The sequence below is a fragment of the Psittacula echo genome (assembly GCF_963264785.1).
Source record: "Psittacula echo genome assembly, chromosome: 5".
Taxonomy (NCBI): Eukaryota; Metazoa; Chordata; class Aves; order Psittaciformes; family Psittacidae; genus Psittacula; species Psittacula echo.
Window position 1 is genome coordinate 10,359,071 of NC_137739.1, and position 17,240 is coordinate 10,376,310.

The following is a 17,240-nucleotide window of genomic DNA, read 5'->3' on the forward strand; positions in this document are numbered from 1 at the left end:
AGGCCAGAAGGGATTGATAGCAGTGCTCATAACAAAGCTAACTGTGCTCGGAACCAGTTTCCAAAAGATCACAAGATTAGGGTTCACCTCTACATTTTCTGTCTTTTCAAGCAATGCTCAGTTTGGTAATTCAGTTAAGTACTGGGAAAGTAAAAAATGAGCAACCTAGACAGGACATAGTCAAGAACTCCTGTAGCCCAAGAAATGCAGTTTGCGTCAAGCAGCAGGTTACTGCTACATGCTTCCATCAGAAACCACTTAGGAGAGCAGGACTTGGTTTCTGAACTGAATTCACATACTTTGTTATACGGTCCTCTGTTCTGAGAATTATTCCCTGTAGGGCTGTGATAAGCTTTTATACTGACATGCACATCCTGCAGAGGAAGGCAGAAGTATCCTTTATCGTCTGCTTTGGAGACAAGCAGTTCCTCTAAGCTCTGACCTATGAGACAATTCTGCTTGGCCAATAACCTTTTAATTGAAGTGCACTTCCTGGAGATATTTATACTTTGCCCTTGAAATAATATACTCAGGATAAACTGATTGTAAAGACAGCATTCAACTTCTGTCACCAACGTAAGAGAAAAGACAGTAATAGTCAGCCTGATGTTTCTGCAGTGGGGCAGCAGAAGTAGGAACAGAAAGTAAGCTGTGGAAGTATGCATGCCCATGTATATGTGCACATTTGGGGTTTAGACAAGTGTGACAGATGGATCCAGTTTAGCGTAATTTGGCAAGTATCTAAGGCAAGAATCTAAAGTAAGAAACTTCATATCAGCAGTATTTTTATGATCACTTTTCCTCCTTTTTCCTCCTCCCTTCCTCAGGATAGCTCACCTCTGAGTATGAAAGTATTTACCCTGGTACATGATTTGGGCTATCATCTATCTAAAAGAATCACAGAATGGTTTGGATTGGAAGGGACCTTAAAGCTCATCCAGTTCCAACCTCCCTGCCACAAGCGGGGGCACCTTCCACTAGAGCAGGTTGCTCCAAGCCCCATCCAACCTGGCCTTAAACACTGCCAGGGATGGGGCAGCCCCAGCTTTTCTGGACAACCTGTGCCAGGGCCTCAGCACCCTCACAGTGAAGAATTTTTTCCTAATGAGAAAATCTCCCCTCTGTCAGTTTAAAGCCATTCCCTCTTGTCCTGTCACTACAGGCCCTTGTCAGAAGTGCATCTCCAGATTTCTTGCGGGCCCCATTTAGGTATTTGAAGACTTCTCTAAGGTCTCCCCTGAGCCTTCTCTTCTCCAGGCTGAACAAGCCCAACTCTCTTGGCCTATCTGCATGGGAGAGGTGCTCCAGCCCCCTGAACATCTTCATGGCCTCCTCTGGACTCACTTGCGCAGCTCCACATCCCTCTTGTGTTGGAAGCCCCAGAGCTGAATGGATGAGAACCTCTTACCACCTCTTGCACAGATAATATTGGTCTGTTTCTCTTCACCAGCTCTATAGGTAAAACCCAGGAACTGGCTAAGGGGTAAATTTTTTGTGTCTCAAGGAATGTTCTCAATAAGCAATAATGAATCTTTTCCCTTTGCCCGTCTCCTCAATATCAGTCATATGCTGAACCAGTGTAGTTCTGTCTCAATCAGAGATGGATCTAAAGATTTATTTCCAATTTTTAGCCAGAAAGCTTCAGCAGCTCACTACTTCAGTGCACAGCACCCCACTAAGACAAATCTAGTTGAGTTCAGAAACCTTCCTTTATCATTAACATGCATTAATTATTTTTCATTAATCTATTAAACTAATAATATCCCTTAATCCACACTTCATAACTGCATTTCCTTTTTTGTTAGAGTGGTACGCAGCTGCTGCTCAAACTTTATCCTCAGATTCCAGAAGATCAGTCATGAAAAGTTCTTTTTACACAAATCCATGCTTTCTCCTCATTGTGTTTCAGAGGAGTTATGAGATCCAGCTCGGACTGTCTATTTCCTACTCCTTGGAGGGGGTCTATTCTTACCATGTTTAAACTAGTCAAACATAGCACTTAGATCTAGGAGATAAAAGCCTGTATTTCCAAGCTCTGCAGTTCATGCCACCTCTTTTACCTTCCAACCTCATCTCACTCTCTAAAAGACTGAATTTAAACAATAAGGTGCAGAAAGTTTTTCATGCAGGAAGTAGGAGAATTTAGCAGAATACAGACAGACCATTTCACACTTTAATCTGCGGAAGATGTTTTTGACTTAACATGTAACAAGGAAAGGAACGTTCCCTTGGTCTTTGCGCAGCAAAACAGCTAAGAACTTTTGAACTGTCCCACTGGTGATGTGCTTTGTAGCAGAACAACAGTTTTACCTTCAGCTGGGTTTTTGAGGTAGATGATGAGGATGATTCAGCAGTTTGATTTCCACCATCATTGTTTGCGCAGCCTCAAAGTAGGAAGATTTGTGTGTGAAACTCAACTCTGCAGTTCAGTCTAATTTTTGATGTTTCTGAAAGCAGTACCAAATTCCTACTAATTGGAATGTGCTGTCACTTGGCATTTACCCATGAGCAGCACGATCCAACCTTCCTGTTGCTTCAGGATGACCAGATAGCTCTCTTCTGGGCCTAGGATGAACTGAAATCCTCCTGCTCCATCGCTGCAGCTCTTCCTCCCACACTGCTGGGGCAGCAGGGTGGAGAACATGCCTTGCCCATTGCCGCCACAGTGGGAGGAGAGACGATACAGCAGACTCCCACTTGCTGTTCTCTGAGCCCCATGATCCTGGAGCCACAGGCCTAGTGGTGGGGCAGTGCTCCCTTCATTCCCCTGTCCGGCCAGCTTCACCCTGCAGCCGCCAGCTGGAAGGCTCAGCTGGAGAGAATACCATCTCCATTATTGGAACTGTGCAGCTCTACCAGCCCTCTTGGCAACGAGGGAACATTTTCTGCCTTAATCCACATAGAGGTCAAATAGTTTCCTCTTGCAGCTCTTTTTCAAGAATCCTCTGGGAGCAAGTGAAGGGCCACATCCTACAGAGCTCCCTCGCAGGGACCCTATGGTGCGGAACATTGTGGACAGGCCAGCAGCAATCACAGATCCAAGCTGTTAGGGTCTCCGTTACATTCATTCACCCATACCACCAAACACACTGCGTGTGCACAGATGATCTGGGTAAATTCTCCTGCTAGGGATTTCCAGGGAAGGCTGGTGGCTCTAGAACAAACACATTTAGAGGAGAGACATTCTTTTTTCAGCTGGAGAATTGTCAAGGGAGTTTGAGGAGCTGGGGCATCTGATTTCCACTGAGTTCCAGTGGGATATCGTCTAGCTCTCTTAGGTGCCTCTAAAATCCTAGTTTTGTTTTTAAGCTTTATGTCACCTTCTGCACAATCTATGCTTCTCTACCAGACCCCTCACGCAGTCTGACCTTGCAAAAAAACATTATTCTGTGGAAGGGCTTCAGGGACGAATATTTGGAAACCAATCTCTGATACTCCCCAAGCACAGGGTGTCCATTTGGCTGCATACCACATAGCTTGGTCTTTACAAATACCCTTCTGCTTATGGGTTGATTGCTGACATCTTAGCAGTCAGCTCTGGGAGCTCCATCAAGATTCATGTTTGTTTCAATGCTGCAAATATTAATTTCACTCTCAATAAGGAAATGAAACTGCCTCTGTCTCCTAGAGATGTTTTTCTTGGGCATGCACACTTCATCGCTCCCCACTGTAGCTCCTGCCCAGCTCCCCTCTCTACTCCACTGCATGGCAGGTTTTCTGATCAGCCCTGCTCTTCTGCCCCATAGCAAACCACAAGTAGTCCTCTTTTTATTCCTTTGCTCATTTGCAGCTGTTTCTCTCATAGGGCAGAGCAGAACACTTACAAAAGTTCTAGCGTTACCAGCACACACTTTGCAGCTACATCATAGCTGCCAATGGCCAGAGCAGGGGAGAAGCTGCTTCTTCCCTTTCAAACATGGAGCAAAACAAACAGAACTTTCCCGGAGCAGATATGTCAGGCTACTTTATCCAAGTGTGACTGCAAGATGCTGTTTTATGCATGTGCAACTGCATGATGCAGGTGCATCACCCTTCCAAATTGAGCATCATGGTTCAGGGTATCTAACAGCTGATGCACTTTCTAGGCTTGTTTTAAGTCTTCTCTCTCTCATGTGGTAGATGTTCACTCTTCAGAAATGATCAGCTCCCACTATCTGAACCATGGAAAAGGGATAACTAAATTAATCCTCCTTCATCAGCGGTACTAATAACGTTTCCCCTGTTTTTTCTTTTGACCTTTTCTTAATCTTATTTTTCTCCAAATTAAATGGTATTAAAGTGATTGGAAATAGTCCTTTGCACAAACAGCTTAGTTCTGTCTTTTCTGGAACATAGCCTGGGAACTGCTCTTCCAGCAAGTATTTCATTATTACATTGGTATTTCAGTAGACATTGAATAGTATTTGGGTGATGAGAAATTTTGAGTGCATGTAAATTCATTTAACCTTGTGATTGGCAAGACAGGAGGATGCACAAAGCTGTTCAGCTGATAGTCTTGGTGCAGTTCTGACAGTCTCATTCCATGGACATTAGTTAGGCCTTACTTTTCTCTCTGATCTTCAGTACAACATATAAGCCCAGGTGTCCTCATTTGGTTTAGTGCCACGAAGCTTGTGATTTCAGACACAGTAACAAAGGAATGGGAATATGAACACAGATACTCTAAGGTATCTAACCTGGCACACAAAAGCATCTGAACCTGTGGTGCTTCGGATCTAACTCATGACAGATCTGACATAACTGTTTTGCCTGGGACATCTCCACATTTGCCTCTTTTTACAACAGAATATTTTGTTTCCTCAACAGGTGTCTACTGAGTCAAAATGGCTCAAAAAGCTCTCAGTGACGATGAGAAATTCCTCTTTGTGGACAAAAACTTCATTAACAACCCACTTGCCCAGGCTGACTGGTCAGCAAAGAAGCTGGTTTGGATTCCATCAGAGAAACATGGATTTGAAGCAGCAAGTATCAAGGAAGAGAAAGGGGATGAGGTGACAGTTGAACTGGCAGAAAATGGAAAGAAAGTGACACTGAGCAAGGATGACATCCAGAAGATGAACCCTCCAAAGTTCTCCAAAGTGGAGGACATGGCAGAGCTGACTTGCCTCAATGAAGCTTCAGTGCTGCACAATCTAAGGGAGAGATACTTCTCAGGTTTAATTTATGTAAGTAGAATCAAACACACACATGGCATTTCCTATTGCATGCTACCGTGTACCATCACAAGCGAGGTGGATCCCACCACTGTCAGTGATAAAGTCCTTGTGTGTAACACTGCTATGCACGTACTAACCCCTCAGTAATGGTATCCTAAACCAAAAATATATTTAATCCACTTTATTCCCCATGACTCTCCTGCCTCTTTACTAAATTAAAACACATGAAGGCTTCTTCCTCAAAACTTGCTACTTCTGAAAGGATATTATTGGTTTGGAAAGTACTCTTTGATAGCTGAATAACACCTCAGTCCTGCTGTTTGAAATGAAAACAATACAAAACCTCAAACAGTAGGGACATTTGAATGACTTCAACACAAACCTGAACAAGTTTCCAGTAACTTGCAAAAAGAACATATGGAAAAGCCAAATTATGAAGTCTCAGGCAAAACTCCCACTGAAAGGCAGCTGACAAGTTTTGGTTTGGTGGGTGCTTGAGTAAAACCTTATGCTTGAATAAATTAATCAACCCACTGGAATTCAAGTGAGAGTAGTCATAAGCACCAGTGGGTTACTGAATCAAAGTCATGCATCCACTAACATTTTTCACCCCCACCACTGTTGATCAATTTACAGATTAGGCAGGCCTGGACAGAGTATAATCTCTACGTTAATGTGAACTAGGGGCAAGAGTATTCTGTCTTCTAGTCCACACAAGTATATTAACACAAGCATATTTTGACATTAATAACCCTGTAATCTATCTGCCCCAACAGTTAGCAGACTGCGGAGTTTCCATGGAACTTAGCTGTTATCTTTGATTTTACCAGGAGGACCCCTATGCTCTGCTGTAGAAAAGTAATTTACAGTCTCAATCTACACAAATTTTACTTGTGTGGCAGACCACTGATGAATGAAAGAGAATACAGAGTTTAACAAGGTTTTAGAAGCAGGAGTAGAGCTCTCATTATGAGAGGAATAACATGAGGAATGCTAAATTGGAAAGTAGGAAATGAAGCAGAAAATAAGACAGTTATATATAGTACAACAAAGGAACTATTTAATTGTTATGCATAACTTCAAAGAGCTAAGCTCAAGATTTTTCCTTCAGGAATGTACTAACACACACATCATCAGGATTCCTGAAAGAAGATGGATTTTCTGTCCATCTTTTCAGTATTAGAGTTTGTTGCAGGTGAACATATGGATCTACGTGCTGTTAGAACATGCAGCATTAGTTACTAAAATAGATTTTTTCAAAAACGTGCTGCATTGTTGCAAATCTGGAAGTAGAAGAATAGTGGGATAAAAAGTGTGGGACTTACTTCTTTGTTGCTGTTCTCAGCAATGGTATGCACAGAAGTTCTGGGATTTCCAATGTGTTTACTTCATAGATTTTTTGGCGGAATATTCACTTTCTACAGGAAGAGGAAATTCATTTCCCAAAGTGGATAACACAATTAGAAATCAAATTGCTCTTCGTGGAGACAAAAATGAAAAAGTATCTGAAATTAAGTTTTCTCTCTCAAGAGACTAGATTTTAAGATGGTGGTAAATTAACAGTTTCAATGAAATTATTTTTACTTGTATTGAAACAAGATATTTTCAGTAACTAAACCCCATTTAAACTCTCCAGCCCTACACAGTGCTGCCCTGCTCGGAGACTCTTTGACCTTCTGAGGCAAAAAAAACCATAGGTGGCATCTAAACAGAATTTGAGTCTCATCCACTTGCAAAACTAGCTGTAAACAAGCATCTCCTGGCTTTGCCATGCAATGCCTTCATTGCCTCCTTCAGAGTCCCACACATACAGAGAAAGAATGACCTTTACATTTTTCGCTTTAGAGCGTCACTAACGCAAATGGGGATTCCAAATTCTGGCAAAGAAAAAGTCAACTAGATGAAAGAAAAAAAGAAAAATCAAATAATATTTAATATAAATATTAATATAATTAATATAAATATTATTTAAGACAAATAATATTTATATTTAATATTATTAAATAAAAAGATACAGCGTAGAAATTCAGAATGACTGTACACTGGAGAAACACCCTTGCGTTTTCCATCACCACATAATTAAATGGCAACAAGCTTCTTGCTTTTCTAACTCATGTTTCACATTACTCAGAACAGAGTCTTCCTTGTCCACACACAAATTAGACCAAAAATGACTACATAAACATCAATAAAATAGCAACACAACTTTAGTGGATCTGAGAGTAGAAGCAAGTTTCTTGTGCCTGTATTCACAGGCACCACTAATTCAGTTTTCACCTACAAGTGCAAAATGCTTTCTTAGCTATAGAAAGCTATATATGCATCCTGGAACCAGAGGTGGGATTCTTCTGTCCAAACCTAGGCATTTACAATGTAGATCTGTGTATATGTGCCAGTCTCTCTTAAATACCCATCAGTGGTGGCTGTCCAGGGGATGCACAAGCTCGGCACTCCTATGGACACTCTCCTTAATAGAGCAATTTGATTTCTAATTGCATTATCCACTTTTGGAAATTAATTTCCTTTTCCTGTAGAAAGTGAAAATTCCACAAAAAAAAAAAAAAAATCCATGAAGTAATCCTCAAGTCATGTTCCCCAGAGGACTTCCAAACCCTCTAAGAAGAGATGTAGCTGGGAATCCCCCTCTCTGGATAGACTGTGCCCCAAGGAGGTTATATAAGGCACAGAAACTTACCCCACATACACTTGCAATGACTTCTGCCCTGCTTTAATAACTTGCTTCTTGTGCCTCGAAGTTAGCTCTTCAAAGGTATGCTACTGTATGTCTGGCTGTGCAAAACAGCCCTGCATGTGGCTAGCCAGGCAAATGCTTAGAACTCTTAGGGAAGGGAGGCCTAAACAATTTCCTGAATTCAAAATTTACTCTCCTGTTATTTTACTTGGTTGGGAATGATTAGTTTATACAGTAAATCCATTTCTACTGAAGGAAAGGCCTTGCTACCTTTTCCTTAAGGGCCTTGGTGGTCTTTTTAAGTGTATTGTTCTGGCAACAGTAAAGCTCATTTTGACTCGATTAGCACAGAGTTTCATTCCAAACTCCAGCATCAATGAAAATCCAGCACAGTAATTATCTACCTTCCACATCAAGGGATTTAGCTTGGGGATATTGAGAACTGGTGAAGATCTTGAGCTTGATTTTCTTGTTATCTGACTTGAGACTATGGTGATGCAGTCACAGCCTGAAACAGTAAGAGAGGTCCTCATCACCACCCAGAGCACCTCAGACGTTCTCCTGTCCAGTATGAAGCACCCAACCTGCTCCTTGCTGTTGGAGGCCGATGGATGCTCTCACCGTGTTTGCTGAATACCATATAAAGTGCTCAGGCTGTGCCGAGACAGATTTGTGCCATTTCCTATTATGGTCAGGAAAGGGAAATCCCTGTGCCCAGAGCCAAGCTCCCCGATGCCATTTTACAGTGTTGCGCTGCAGTGCTTGGGGCACCAAGACAGCTTGAGACATCCCTAGACACAGCCCTGAGATTAAAGCATGGCAGCAGCTGCACTCCACAAAACACTTGTTCACACAGCATGGCCAAAAAAAAATAGAACTAAAAATCCCAAACCACTTATGCCTAAATCAGAAAGAGCATAATTACATTATTTCAGGGTTTTATTAGACTGGCTTGGTTTTAACACTAGCAGCCATAGGCCAGTTTATATATCACAATACCCCTGCAATTATAATCTTATAGCTTCATATTTTTTTATTTGGGGGGGGGGGGGTGTGTTATTTTTTTGAATGAAAAACCCTTGCAAATTGCTTACTTTTAGTAACTGCTTGTGAAATGTGGCTCACCATCTATTATCATATACTTGTGAAATGGCACCCACCACCTATTATTATATTCTATAATATCTACTCCTTTTTAATAGCTGGAGCATTGCAAGATAAAGTTAAACACAAAATAAAAGCCCCAAAACCAACTAACAATACCTGGTGTACAGCTGGCAGCTGGCACCCAGTGTTCTTGTTTGCGTATATATTTTTATATTAATACCTTCATTAAACTGCAAGCAAACCACACTTTTCCTTAAACTTCTTACAGATATAGTCATGTAGTGAAGGCATGACTATTGTTAAGACATCTATTTGAAGCTTGTTTAACTTTTTCCAAGGATTCTCGTCAATCATTATTGTTATATGACGTTCATACAAGCTTTTTTGAAAAAACCTTTTTCTAACATCAATCCAAGCTTCTTACCTTGGATTTCAGTTTACAAAATTTGACACCTGAGCAGAGGACATGCACTGGTATGAAAACATACAAGAAATATGAATTATTACAGTTGGTACATCATCACAGATAAGGGCGATTCACTATGTACTGAAAATAATTGATGTCAAGAAGCCCCAGCATCAGATCATGGTGTTTCTCTAGATTGCAAAATTCACACACTTTCTGGCAGTTAGTTTTTTAGAAACAACTATTTGGAAACCACCCGTTCGTATACATTCAGTTGTTGCACTAACCAGAATACAGAAGAAAGTTATTTGCTAAAATCCTGTCGGCTAAATGCAGCTGATGCCTGTTTCCCAGACTAGACATGCATGTGAGATTAATTCAGTTTTTATTTGCATTTCCTTGCAGACTTATTCAGGTCTCTTCTGCGTCGTGATAAATCCATACAAACAGCTGCCCATTTACTCAGAGAAGATCATCGACATGTACAAGGGAAAGAAGAGGCACGAGATGCCACCCCACATCTACGCTATTGCAGACACAGCCTACAGGAGCATGCTGCAAGGTAGGAGAGTTCAATTCTGCAGTTATTAGACATCACTGCCTACTAACGTGGGAGAAAACACCTTATAGCTCCACATGTGCTCCTGTAAGAAGCACAGCCAGAACAGATCTGTTGTGGAGGACAACACAAGCTTTCTAGAAGTTTCAGAGGAATTCTTTGGCAGGAACGGCAGTCCACAAACACTGTGACTCAAAAAGGAAAAACAATCCTTTTACCCATCTGTGTCGAGGCATGTGGGAAGGTTTCAAAGTCAAGCAAATAGTTTTGGCAAATACGGGCATGGAAAATGCTCCCTCTCCACCAGCAGAGACTATTCCAAAGTTAGCTGCTAGCACTGCTGTATCTGTCAGCGTTGCTGCACTCTCTCTCTCTTTCCTAGCAAACTGAATTCAAACAGTGTTTTGGAGCTAGTTTCATTACAGCCTCATGCTTTGGAGCCCCAAGCTGAGATGTGCTCCGTTTTCTAACAATAATGCCAACAAGCAGCAATGGGAAAGCAGTCAGGCCCCAAACAGTACAAACAAAACCTTTGAAATTCACGGTGCTCTCCTCCTTCTGCAGGTACTATTGACAGTGTGAGAGGGTTTGCTCTGAGAAAATAATCGTAATTTAGAGCCAAAAAAAGCTACTAGTGATGAATGTATGAGGCTGCAATGCCTGTAGACTACAGGAACACAACCAATTGCCACCTCACAGCGATCTCAGGTGCCCCAAGAAACTAGAATGCTACAAAATACTTTGAAATTTAAATGCCCTCATTAGGAGCCTGATCCTGCAGAAATTCTGGCTGGTAACTATGGCTCAGCAGGGTCACACCTTGGCCCTAAAGTTTAGGGCCTTCCAGTTTAGAAGTTAAGGATTTAAGGCTCATGGATTTTTAGATCGGACTCGTGAAAACCATTAACAGCATCTTGATATTTCAGCTTAACAGCTAGTTTAGTACCTGGCATTGATTTCTTCGTAATATTTACAAACATACCCAGAACACTGTGCACTTCATCTGACTATGCAAATGAAATTACACAGTATTTCTCCAGGTGCACAGCACGTAGTACTCACAAGGACTGCAGTACTCCTGTACTTGTCCTACTTAAAATATGAACCTAATGAATTCACTGGAAGTTACAAGTGGCCTGTTTGGCATATCATAGTTAATTGTTATTTTCTAAACCACGATTTAGACTAGATAAAGTCCTTCCCCACAATGAAGAAAGATTGTCTTATATGTGTGGGCCAGGCCCTTGAATCCACAGAATTACAATTGCCTTATCCCAGGCAGATTTCTATTGGCTGAAAATACCAAAATAAAGTTCTGTTATTTTTGTAATTCAACTCTAAACCCAGAGCGCTAGGTATCTGCTTTGCAATGTCAATTTTTTTCTTCCTATGGCTTATATAACATTTATTTTCCAAAGCTATTTTAGTTCCTTTATTTGAGTGCATCTCAGAAGGCAGAGCCACACTGCAGCAGAGAAGGAGGATCAATAAAGCAAAAACAAAAGACATCTGGAAAACAGACCTTTCTCCATCCTGTAACAGCAGAATTATTCCGGAGGATAGGCATATGAAATATATTAAGGACTGATGGGGCAGGTGCTTTTAAAATAACATGATTCAGTAAACATAATGTTTGATGCAAGCACACTTATAAAAAACTTACTTGGCATAAGATCATCCTACTAAGCGATAGTCACATATCCATCTTCCAGATCATCTCTTGAGCTCTGTGCTCCGCATCCAGCACTGTCTAGGGCCCTGAACAGGCCTTGAGGTCAAAGCAGTCTTCTTCCTTCAGATTGTTTGTTTAGGCTATAAGCCTTGCAGGGAAGCTCTGCAAGAAGCTCCTGGCTGCTGCAGATCATTAGCAGTGTTCTCATTCAGCTGTGCAGAATGCTGCTGCTTGTCCCTAAAAATGGGATGGGGAAAAAAACCTATCTGCAGGAAAGAGAAAAAAACCATAACATAATACTACAGCCTGTGCTGAAACAAGAGAATTCTTTTGGCCTTACGGTATGGGAGTTTTCTACTTAACTTGAAACTAGTATCAGCATAGACCAGCCTGATGCCTGCAGCATAAGAAGGTCTTTCTCTCTTCCTCTGTCATTGTTTCTTGTCCTTCCTAACACGCTCTCTCAAGCAGTGATGAGGCCATTGGAGCTGGCTTGCCGTTTGCTGTGGTCATTAACTGCACCTGGGACAACCTGGGCTCGTCTGTGTCTTCCAGGCTGGGTGCTGGGAGAGGAGGCAGCCAAGAGTGCACGCTTCTCCCTATTCAATATCATAACTACCAACTACCGGGGAACCTTTACACCCCATTGTTCATGGCTCCCTTTGCAAGGAATTCTTCTTGACAGCAGAGAGGAGGGGGAGAGCAAGTAGAAAGAAAAGAGAAGGGAATAGATCATCAGTGGAAGCTTTAAGAGCTTGTTCCACCACCTCCCATCCTAACCACGCACAGCTGGCAGGGCAGCCAGAGAGCAGTCCCACGAGATCTTGAATCACAGGCCCAGGACACCCACGCTTTACTTGCCTCTTTACTTGCACATGCCACGTTGGAGTCTTTCCATCTCCAAAGAGGGCCCCCCGCTGGTTTTAAGTCTGTGCTTTTGTTTGTAAAAATGTACTCATGTTTTGCATATAAAACTAAACCAAACCGCAGAATAACTCTTGTTATTCAGCCAAATTGTATTCACATTGGAGTGGTGAAAGTGGGTGTCAACATGATTGTGTGTGTGCACACGCAACACATACAGACATAGAGAGCTTCATGGTTTTTTGTAAGTGTATTTACAAATGGAATATAAACAGAAATTCTTGCTCATAAACATGGATCAGGGCACTGAATGTTTTCTCTATGAAATCTCAGTGTTGCTCCTTATCTGGGAAACTTGCATAGTTTATTCTTGCCAAAGTAAAATGTATCTTAGATTCATGAGACTGAAGAATTATATTCTGGTACTTCATGACCAGGGCCACTTGGCCAAGAACAATCAGCTTGTTCAGATGTTGCAGGGAACCTTTATCTTTCAGTGAATCAAGCCTCAGTGTCTGCAGATCACTGGTCTTATTACAGGCTCATCTGGGAATCACAGCCCTTCACATTCCCACCTCCCCTGTTGGCACAAACATCCAGCAAAAAAACATGAGCTGTGCACACTGTGCTCCTCCTCTGCTTTAGAGACTTACTTGGTTACTTTATTAATTAGGGATGATGTTTAAGTCCTATCAAAGTTTTTCTATTAATATCACTTAGCCATGGTTAACAGAAATCAGATAATAGGACTTTTCTTCCAAACATGCAGAAAAGCTGACAGCTCACAGGACACAGGAATTAACAAAGATGTTGGCTGTGCAGAGATAAAATTTCCACTTGTCTCAAGTGGTTCTGAGAGCCTAAAACCCTTTTACAAATCGCAGTCATGCTGTCTCATGCTCAAACTGGGGTGCTCAATGTCTTGTTGAATCTACTGATTACCACATCACTAATGCAGTGTGATCATTGCCCAGGCACAGTCACTGATGTACATTTAGAGCTAAAACAAGAATAAATTTTCTCCACTTTAACCTAGATGATTAAGGGAATATAACATTCCATGAGAGCATTTTGTGTGTGTGTGTCTGTCCCTGGGAGCTACCACACTGACTTGGGTCTCACTGACTGTCCATACACACTAGCTAGTTGACTACTGCTTCACTTAGAGACTATGATCATAAGAAATCTCCCTATGCTTCTGTACCCACATCTTTCTCCTGTGTATTGGATGAAGTAGCTTCCTGGTGGCAAAGCTGCCACCCTGTAAAGATGAGTAATTCTGGTGCCTTCTGCCATCTTCCCTGCATGCAGCAAACAGCAAATATGTGATAAACAATACAAATGTGGAAAGTCCAGTTGTATAGCAGTAATAATAGCTATAAAGTTTTTATGTGGACGATTAGGCTTTCTTTTTATGCTTTCTGGCAATAAATCCGTATGGAGAAGTTATATTATAGCTTTCTGCAGGATCAGGAAGGTTGTCTATTTTCTGCAAAGCCATTTTTATACAAGCTTGGGTTAAAGATGGAAAAACAAACAACCTGGTAGTTACTGGGAGGTATGGGAGGGAAACACAGTTCCCAAGATCTTAGAAAAGGAGGCTGCTGTGAAAAGTCGTCTATTTTTTTAAGTGTCCTTAGCAGGACTGTACAGAAATGTCCCCTTCAGGCAGCACGGTTATTAACAAATGTGAAGAAGCAGTAAGCGACTGCTGGAACATGGTTTCAGTCTGGTTTTTTCCTTTTATGGTAAAGCTGCCAACTTGCTGCTTCATTGTGATAAACAATCTGATTTTGTTTGTGATTGAGCAGAGCTAGCTGGTCTATCAAGAGCAGAGGGGCATCTGATCCTCACAAGCAGTCTGGAGGTGTTTGGTGAAAAAGCTAAGCAGATACAAGGGAAAAAAAAGGTCAACTGCATACTAAGGAAAGCTGCTGGGGTTTAGAATGTAAATGTAGATCTCTATGCTATTGAAAAGTGAGGAGAAACATTAAAAATGTCCAAAACATCTGATATGGTAACACAGGGGGTGGGCATGTCAGTCTTCTAAGTAGTGTTAAGTTTTTAAAAAGACATTAATCAAAAAGATGTTGGAATCTAGCAGATAAATTTAGTTACTTTTTAAGCCCCAGGAATTATGTTAAAGGAGTTTCATTCATGCAAGTCATTCCCTTCTGATAGATCGACACAAAGTTGCATACTCCCAAAATAGGGCACAGTATTTTCTATGTAGAATAAAACATTCCAGAAGAGAAATAAGAGTAATTGAATGGGACAACCCTTGAAAGTAAATGAGACCAGTATCTGCAGCTCAAGTCATAACAGAATAGGATTAAATCTCCTGGTACGTTTCATCCTTAGCACTGCTATTTGTTAAAACTGCTGAAGGAAATAGAGTTACATCTGGAATTCTCCCTTCATGAAAGTGCACACAATTTGTCAGCAGGAGGTTTCACAGTACAGGCTGCACAGTTTAGGATGCAGGGCTGAAAGCTTTGAGACTTTGTATGGTCACCAAACGCAAGGGAAGTTAGAAGAAGGTAAGTCCAGCAACCAGAAGAGAAGCTTGAGAGAATACCATGAGGATGTTCACCTGCAGAGAACAGGCAAGTTGCACCGGTCCAGTCCCAGCTGCCTTTCACACTACAAGAGAAAGCTGAAAGCAGATAAATAATTTTTATTTTCCCTCCAAGAACACCCAACAGCCCTCAAGCAAGTTTCTGTCAGTCAGAGTCTCAAAGAGCTTTCAATAGAAGGCATGCTTGGAGAGCCAGCAACCACCCAGCAGTCCCTGCTTTCAGTTTGATTCCTTCCAGTACCAAAGACCCATCATTCCTTCCATCCCCCTCTTATTCCTATTTCTGCAGGATTTGTTCCCTGTACCTGCATGAGGAACTGGGCTGATCAAGTCCAAAGAAACTCAGTAATTCTGGCTTGGCTTGCACAGCCTGTTCTCTATCCCAGGGGTGTTGGGTGCACCTTCTGACCTTCCTAATCCTTCTTCTTCTCTTACATTTCAGCAAAGCTGCCCATACACATGCACTCATACAAATCCCTGTGGTGGGCCAGTTTATGATATACCTTCAGGAGGGGCTTTTGGCTTTCTGGGGAGCAAAAGAAGGGCAGTAATGGGCAGCAAAGAATAGTGAGAAAACACTTGGCTTGGAAGAGACCAACTTTTCCTGATGTTCCCTGAGCTCAGAAATTCCACTGGCAACTCCGTATCAAGGAGTCACTTTAATTTTCTTTATGGTATTTATGGGTTTGTGATGCAATATCAATGTATGCCCATGGTTTCTATTTACACAACAGTGTATTTTTAGCAGGAGTTCTATTGTGTTATCACGTTTTTTAATTTAAAAGAAAGCCAAGCTCGTATCCTGCAGTGAAAAATAAACATGGCTACAGCTCCTCTACTCCCAGATTTTTAAGTGGAAGAGTCCTGCTGCGCTGATTGCTGACAAATATCTCCAATAGAAACATAATGAGTCATTTTGCACCAGTTTACTGAATAAAGCAGTTCAGTAGCACCATTTGCTGTATGAGTGGTCAATAAAGCAGTTAATGCTATAGCTGTCAAGGAACTGGGAGTAAAACAATTGTTTAACATCAATCCCAGCCACAGCAGAATCCTCCACTGCTTTTCCTAGACTGGCTGTGGCCCACGCAGCAATTACAACTTGCAAGCTTAACAGGTCAAACTTATCTCCATTGTCTTTACACAGTACAGAAAGCTTCTTTATATCATGATATTTATTACATACAGGGCCAGCGATAGGGGCAAGCAGTCAGATAGGTAGCCCTGCAAGTCACCCCGCACACTGAATAAAAGAAGGAGCTCAAGTCTTGACCTCTGCCCAGAGGCTCCATGAGCCAATGCTAGCTCTGTATCTGATAAATGACGAACCATATAAAAGCACTTGCTTCTGCCTTAATGGTCTGCCCCTGGTCTCACATTTATAAACTATGCACACTTTTCAAAGATGTATTTGAGCTGCCTGGGAATTTATGTTCCTAAGTCATAAGATTTTTCTACAGTCTGTACAAGGCAGTCTGTGACAGTCCCACTCAAAGAATGGACAACTTCAATGCCAGGGCAGGTTGCTCAAGGGCCTTGTTCAAGTCTACTTCCAAACAGCTCCAAGGGTGGCGATACCACATCTCTCTGGGCAACCTGTCCCAATATTTGACCATTCCCATGGTGAAAAAAATTATCAAAGAATCATAGAATTGTTTGGGTTGGAAGGGACCTTAAGGATCATCTTGTTCTACTTCAGAACTGTCACAGCAAACACACTGGTCATGCATCTTTACATAGACGGCAAATTGTAAAGCTTCATTACCACAGGCTTTTCTGTAAGTCTTGCTTCAATGTAGCTTTACAAAATAGTTCAGCATTGTTGAGCTCATTATGAAACCTGAGCAGGCGTTTATTGTCCATCACAGCCTAGAGATCTTAGCTTGAGATCAGCCTTTTGGTAGAAAATTCTGTGTAAAGGTTCTGAAGGTAAAGAGAAACTCTGACTCCAAAAGCATAAGCAGGGAGGAACACTGCAAGAGCAGGTTATGGATGTAAAACTAAACCTTCCTGCAGCACTGAAGCTCACTGGACTCTGCTGTACAGAAACCTCTCACGTGCCTCACACAGTAGAAATGGATATTTTGGCCCACCTTTTTATAAATGTCGATCTAAAATGTGTTTGATGGTCCTGTTCACAGTTAAAAGCATGAAGAATAGTTAGGTATGTGTTGACATGTTATAGAAAAATACGTGAACTATCTCG

The 17,240-nt window shown here is 41.7% G+C and overlaps 1 protein-coding gene across 11 annotated transcripts in view; it reads left to right on the top strand.

Moving 5' to 3' along the window:
* Positions 1-17,240, top strand: part of MYH11 (myosin heavy chain 11) — a 67,582-nt gene that overhangs the window by 7,775 nt on the left and 42,567 nt on the right. For 9 of the 11 annotated variants that reach the window (XM_080617274.1, XM_080617270.1, XM_080617271.1 and 6 more), the window contains 2 exons: positions 4,807-5,165; positions 9,767-9,923. In XM_080617274.1, coding sequence (XP_080473400.1) covers positions 4,824-5,165; positions 9,767-9,923 — 499 coding nt within the window. In that variant the 5' untranslated portion in view covers positions 4,807-4,823. Of the gene's footprint in view, positions 1-1,257; positions 1,459-4,806; positions 5,166-9,766; positions 9,924-17,240 lie in introns of those variants that run through there. The other 2 variants (XM_080617276.1, XM_080617273.1) reach the window with 2 other exon arrangements.